The following is a 6,937-nucleotide window of genomic DNA, read 5'->3' as shown; positions in this document are numbered from 1 at the left end:
CAGGCTCTCATTTTACAGAAGCGCTGCTGAAAGGATTCTCTTTGTCCCAATGTGATCTCCTTCATCTGAAGGTTAAAAGCTGCAATTCACAGCACTTGACTGTTTATCTGCTAATCCGTCACTAAACACACCTATATCCCGATCTGAGCACCCCACACCCCATTTACTGAGCTCTCCCCTCCCCCCCAGGCCAACCATGGATAAATCGAAGAAAAGTTTCTGATGAAAACCAAACGTTTAATGGTACGGGGGGGAGGGGAGGTAGATTCATTTGGTTTTACTGCTGATGAACTTATGGGGTTTGCTGGTTAATGCATGCAGCCCTTTAGCACTGACTTTGACTCTTCAGGAAGCTGTTCTCCTATTCAAAATATAGGAAAGGAATCCTACTAGTTTATAATGTAAGATTAAAAATAACAGTTTTAGTGACTGAACAAGAGCTGCAGCTAAATCATAATGAAGATATACGTAGCATTAAGGTAAAAAACGATGTATGCAGTGTTATCTTCATTTTAGATGTCAAAAGGGTTTTGCGGCTCCCGGTGTTTTCTTTTGTGTGGGAAAAATATTTGTCCAAGTGGCTCTTGGAGTGTTAAAGGTTGCCGACCCCGGAGCTAGACTTTCCTGGGATTGCCGCAAGCACCAGCAATGCAGTTTACCCTCTCGAATTGCTTTCCCGCTTTGTTTATATGAAGAACCCGTGTTTCATTGCACTGTCGTGCTTTTCACCCAAGGCAGATCCAAGCTATAACCAACCTGTGTGTTTTCAGGAATTTGTTCCTGTTTCCAAAAATGCTTTCCTTTCCTAATTTGATACTCCCGACAAGTCATGCTGGATAATTCATTTAGACTGCCCCACACCCCAGTTTGAGACTAGAGTTGGTTAAACGGCAGACTTTGCAGCCGTACATCTGTCTGATTTCTGAGTGAGGATTTGAACCCGGGACTGAGCTCTGCCCTTCCATTCTTGCCCTTAGGCCCCAAAACACCAGTCAGCCGCTTTGCAACGCAGATCTTTATTGACACTCCAAGACAAGGTAATTCCAAAAGCTGACTAGTGAGCTAGAAGATAAGCCTCTGCTCATGTAAAGAGTGTTGAACCCATTCTCTTCCATATTGCCTCTCATCTGATCTGTTCCTGGTTCAGCAGTGCTGTTTACACAGCACTAAGAGTGGTTTTAGGCACAATCTAAAGCAGGGGTCCTCAGACTTTTTAAACAGGGGGCCAGTTCACTGTCCCTCAGACTGTTGTGGGGCCAGACTATAGTTTGAAAAAAATATGAATGAATTCCTATGCACACTGCACATTAAAAAAATAATTTAAATAATTTAAAAATTAATGAAAATTTTAAAGTTAAAAAGTGTTTGCTCCACTCCCTCGGCCTGCAGCAGAAGCCCAAGGTGAGGTGGGGAAGAGCATGTCCATATTCAAGGGACAGAGCTGCAACACAGCCAAGGCACTAAATACAGTATTTTGCATAATGCAGCTGGTAACTGCAACTGGCATTTACAAAGGATGAGGCAAAAACACTAAGGATAAATACTGTTAATGCCACTCTTAGTATTTGAAGCAAGTCAGCCCAGAACAATTCCCACAATACACAATGGCTGTAATTGGATGCAGTTAATGACTACCGTGTTTTAAGTGCAACCTTGCCAAAACTGGTACTGTCCAGATGAGTTGGACTACAACTTCCATTGGCCATGCTGGTAGGGCATGATGGAAATTAAAGTCCTTGCCTCTGCCCCAGTTCCAAGGAAGTGGGAGGCCAGAGAGGCAAGCGCGGGGTGGCTCCGAGGTAAGGGCTTCTTTCCGAGGCGAGAGGAGGCGAGGGATGGGGTCCCAGCTGGCCAAGCGGGGTGCCTCCCACCTCTCCCCAGTGCAGGGGGAAGAAGCATGGCAGCCACTTGATGGTGGCAGCTTGCCCATAGAAGGCCGCGGCCCCCATGCCTCCGCCATGACCTTCTCTGGGAAAGCCACGGCCACCTTCGAGCAGCTGCCCCTGGGCTTGGCGAGGGGGCCATGCCTTGGCCCGCAGCCCGGGGACGTGGCTCACTTACTTAAAAATGGATTTTAAAAGTTATATTTTTCTTACCTTCAATCCTTTTTTAGTGTCTTCGTCTCTTTCTCTCTCTTCCGCCCTCCTCCCTTCTGTTTCCCGTTCCGTATTCCTGCTCTGTATATGCATGCAATGGGCGGAGGGGGGTGGCGGCGCACGCACAGTTGAGCTGTTACAATTAGGCGCGTGCACTGGCTCTCTGCTCAGTTTCAAAGAATGCCTGTGCCGGCTCAGAGCTTTTGGACTCGCTCAGAGATCGTTTTTTCCGAGCGAGTCCAAAAGCAATGAGGCAGGCCAGACAAATGAGCATGGCGGGCCATGGTTTGAGGACCCATGGCGTAAAGATTAAAAAGCAACACAGTGTCTCTCCAGAGACATGCAATCAATTAGATGTGCTACCAAGTAGAAAGGGGCCTGTGAGCAGGTGTGCAAAGGAAGCCGAAGGGGGTGTGGAAAGTTATTTGGGATGGTGCGATGGGAGGAACACAGCATTCCACAAAGGCCTCAGCCCCTCTTATTTCTAGGCTCTGAGTTTAGGCTTTTATCCTGCCACCAGCCAGGCCCTGAGAGCTCATTTACAGAACACCTTCTTGGCTTTGCAGAGCTTGGTCTCCCCAGGCATTTTGCCAGTCTCAGCCTTCAGAAGAGGCAGACGATTCTGCAGCCTTGTTAAAGGCCGCCTTTGTACGCCAAGCAAAGATGGAAGAGCAGGAATTATCTCCAGATGGGAGCTGCAAAGAATTCTGGGAAACGGTGGGGATCCAGGGGGAGCTGAGCCCCAGCCCCGAGGCACACCGCCAGAGCTTCCGGCACTTTGGCTATGAGGAAGCCCAGGGCCCGCGCAAGGTTTGCAGCCGCCTTCACGACCTCTGCCACCAGTGGCTGAAGCCAGAGCAACACACGAAGGCTAAGATGCTAGACCTGGTGATCTTGGACCAGTTTCTCAGCATCCTGCCACCGGAGATGGAGAGCTGGGTCAGAGAATGTGAACCGGAGACCAGTTCCCAGGCAGTGGCTCTGGCCGAAAGTTTCCTCCTGGGCCAGGCGGAGGACAAGGAACAGGTGAGAACTTTCTGCCCTGCTAGTTTCAGAGGGCCAAGAATATTTTCAAGGATGGTAGAAAGATGGAGAGCAGTTGCCCATATTTTTTGGAAATCATTAAAGAAATGGATGCCCTAAGCCGCCCCTGCTGCTCTTTCTGTACCATTTTCTCTCTGATTCTTTCTGTTAATAATTCTCACTGCTTCTTCTGCTGCAGGATTTGCTTGTAGAATCTGATGCTGCTAATACAGAGTCCGAGAAGGCTGCCGCAGATCCCAGGCAGAGGTGGACTATACAGGAACTGGATGAAGAGGCCACCACACTGGGTAAGGAGCAGGCCCTGCTGGTTCCAGACCAAAAGAGCCCTGCGCATGGAAGTCATGGAGGAGAATTTTGGGAGCCAGGTCTCTTCAGAAAAGTGTCTCTTTCTCATGACTGCTCGAATCAGTTTGCAAGTGCTGAAAAGATCGTTGTAATTCCTTGGGCACTCTTGCTGCTTTTCGGGAATTCAGCTCATGCTGATGCACGGGGGTACCTCACTGCTGTGGACACTATTAACAAAGCAAAATATTACAGGACCCTTTCACCACTCCCATCGGAATGACCCACGAAAGGAGTCCGAAGGGGTCAAAAAAATTCTGACGTTACCCATGCCTGGTAGTATACACTCCCACAAGACAACAACTGATGACTGAAGTCAGTCCTTACATTCCTGGGTCCTTTATTCTTTTGGGTTTTTACCCATTGTTTTCTCCTTTCCAGGAAGGGATGGGTGCAGAAAGGCAGATGAAGGAGAAATATGTGAGCTTCTGCTGGAAGCAGAGAGGTGTAATGAGGAGCAGAGCACAAGAAATGAAAAAGAAGAGAAGAGAACAGAGGAGACCGTTGCTTCTCAGAGTGATGGCAGTGGAATTCCAGTCCAAGAAAAAATACACAAAGGAAAGGAGAGGTGCCGTTGTCTTCTGTGTGGAAATAACTTTAGTTGCAACTCATCACTTGCTCTTAAGAGGGGAACGTTCACAGGGGATAAATCTTTCAAATGCTGTGAGTGCGGAAAGGCATTTAGCGTTTTGAAATATCACCCCTCCCATCAAAGAATCCATCCAGCAGAGAAAGAATTGAACAGTCCGGAGTGTGGAAAAAGCTTACCTTGGAGAGAGTCACTCCCTTTACATCAGTGTATTCACACTCAGCAGAATGCATTTACATGCTTGGAGTGTGAAAAAAGACTCACTCATAAAATTCACTTACGTACCCCTCGAGTAACTCTTACTGGTAAGAAGCCATTTAAATGCATGGAGTGTGGGAAGAGCTTTAGTCGAAGCTTACATCTTATGTCACACCAAAGAATCCACACGGGGGAGAAACCTTTTAAATGCTCAGAGTGTGGAAAGAGCTTCACCCAGAACTCACAACTTATGACACATGAACGAATCCACACAGGGGAGAAACCATTTAAGTGTCTGGAGTGTGGAAAGTGCTTTAATCGGACCTCACACCTCATAGAACATCGAAGAATCCACACTGGGGAAAAACCATTTAAGTGTTTGGAGTGTGGAAAGTGCTATCTTTGGAGACGGTCCCTTATTGTTCATCAAAGAATTCACACAGGGGGAAAGATATAAACATTGAGCATATGGAAACTGATTCTTGTTTGCTCATTCCTGTAGTTTCCATCCAAGAGGCCACATGGAGAGACCTTCACACAGAATGGAAATGTAACTTTCCAAAGGATTTACTCTGGGGTATGCTAGAGTCCAATTTGGGCTCTGTTTATAGAGGAAGCCTTAAAATAATAAAAGACAACCCATAAAGGCACATCACACTTGAAATATGGAAAGATTTTCTACAAGAACTCAGACCTATGGCTTGAAGTGCTGTCTCAGAAGCTAAGCGGGGTCAGGTCTGCTTAAAATCTGGACAGATGACTTGAATGTATGATTCTATGTTTATTGTTGTAAACAGCCCAGAGACACTGGCAGTATAGAAATGTATAATAACAACAACCACCACAACCCTACACAATTCAATTTTTTCAGGTGTGGAAATGACACCAACTGGGCAAAGTTCATTTTAATTTAAATAGGCCATACAAGAGTAAACACTAGAAGAGGAAAGACAGAACCACCATGAGAACCAATATTGTTCATTGGAAGCATGGGTCAGAGCAATCTCCGATTCCCTGCTTTTCTCGGACTTGCAAGTTACAAGACTTAAATTGTTTTAAGTCTTGTTAAGACTTAAGTCTGAGCCTTAAGCTCAGGCTCAGAAAATTGCTCCTGCCTCCTAGCTGGGACTATGGCCTTGGATCCTTCTCTCATCACCTCTTAACCAGAGCAGAAAGGACCAAGGTTGTAGGAATGGCTTTGGGGAAGGGCTTTTGGGGCTTTCCAGGGGACAGGAAGGAAGCTGGCATCATTAAAGGCATAGTGAATCATGTTTCGCCACAGCCCTCCTGCCCCAAAATGTTGCACTGAGTTAGCCAGATTTGGCCGTCTAGCTGCTTGGCAAAGTAAGAGACATCCTGAAGACACCTTGACAGACTTTGGGATAAGCCTGGTTGAACAGAAGGAACTTCCCTGGTGTTGAAAAGATGTAGGTACCTACAGAGAGCTTCCGCTGTTGGGTGGTATAAAAACTAACTAACTAAATACCTATCCATGCCTTAAAAGGGCCCCTTCTCTGCTTTTGTCTCCAGCGGAAGTACATCTGAAAAATGGGCCTTTTCATCAAGGCCTTGCTGCAATTATTATTACGAGGGCTCTTCACAAAGTTTCCGCATTTTTTAAAACTATTAAGAATTCCAAAAACAAATAACATCACTTTTCTATATAGTCACCTTCCTTTGTGATGCATTTTTCCTAGTGTCGTACCATCTTTTTAATGCCAGCAGCAATACATATATAAAATATATTTATAAAATATCAAAGTATGGAAACTTTGAAGACCCCGATGATGATGATGATGATGATGATGAGAGGCTTGCCTTGCACCTGATATAACATTTTTTCATCACCAGACCAATAGGTTTTAGCTCCTGGGTTTATTTTAACATACTTAATCTTTTTAAAGATGGTTTGGGAAAGTTCACCTTTCTTTTGATCTTGATATTAATGTTGACATCACGTGATTTTTTTATTTTTTTAACTCTCTGGATGGTCATAGTATCTTTTTATTTTATATGTTGGTGTTATCTGGCAATGTGTATTGTTTGTATTATATTTTTGGTTTAATTTTATGATAGGCAATGAATACATGTTAATAATCAAATAATAAATGCTTTAAAGAATATCAAATCTTGAATGCAGTGCCTTGAAGCTCTCCAAGAGTGTCTTTTCAGTCCTTTGTTTAGTTTTGAGCTGTTCCAGCACTGAGCGGGGCAGTCAAGGCAGGACATTTTGGATGGTGCTCATTCTTAACGTCTTCAGAAGTTGGAGATGATTGGCGGCTCATAAGAACCCCAAAGCCATCCAACAGCCCATCATCCCCACCAGCCATGTTCTTGTGACATGGAACCCCGCCCCCCCGGATGTGGGTGACATATTCATAACAGCAGCTAGCATAGGCCGCAGCTCCTCGAGAGGAAATTAACCCATGATGAACTGTTGCACAGCTCTCTTTGTGGGGGCTGAGCAATGGAAGACTGTGAGGTCCAGGGTCTGAAATTACCTTGCTGATGCTGGACTGATTGTATGAAGAGGGGTGTGTTTGTCTACTTGCATAATACCAGGACCCCAAGGACCATCCCATGATGCTGATAGGTGGGAGATTCAGGACAGAGAAAAGAAAGGACTTGTTCACACAAGAATTGTTTTAAACTATGGAACTCACTTCCA

General features: G+C 45.4%; 1 protein-coding gene across 1 annotated transcript; it reads left to right on the top strand.

Annotated features, from left to right (window-relative positions):
* Positions 1-1,958: 1,958 nt before the first annotated feature.
* On the top strand, positions 1,959-6,397 carry LOC123020133 (zinc finger protein with KRAB and SCAN domains 7-like). The gene is made up of 4 exons (XM_044423554.1): positions 1,959-2,012; positions 2,679-3,122; positions 3,319-3,427; positions 3,864-6,397. The coding sequence occupies exons 1-4, from the start codon at positions 1,959-1,961 to the stop codon at positions 4,724-4,726; spliced, it is 1,470 nt and encodes a 489-aa protein (XP_044279489.1). The 3' UTR covers positions 4,727-6,397.
* The last annotated feature ends 540 nt before the right edge of the window (positions 6,398-6,937 follow it).

The sequence above is a fragment of the Varanus komodoensis genome, unplaced genomic scaffold, assembly GCF_004798865.1.
Source record: "Varanus komodoensis strain SLA01 unplaced genomic scaffold, ASM479886v1 scaffold141, whole genome shotgun sequence".
In the NCBI taxonomy this organism is placed as follows: Eukaryota; Metazoa; Chordata; class Lepidosauria; order Squamata; family Varanidae; genus Varanus; species Varanus komodoensis.
The sequence above is the reverse complement of the archived record's forward strand: the minus strand, read 5'-3'. Positions and strand labels throughout refer to the sequence as shown.

Coding starts and splice junctions, on each gene's coding strand:
- LOC123020133 (XM_044423554.1), top strand. CDS start 1,959: ATGACCTTCTCTGGGAAAGCCACGGCCACCTTCGAGCAGCTGCCCCTG. Junction 2,013..2,678: donor AGCAGCTGCCCCTGGGCTTG/GCGAGGGGGCCA, acceptor TGGTCTCCCCAG/GCATTTTGCCAGTCTCAGCC. Junction 3,428..3,863: donor TGAAGAGGCCACCACACTGG/GTAAGGAGCAGG, acceptor TCTCCTTTCCAG/GAAGGGATGGGTGCAGAAAG.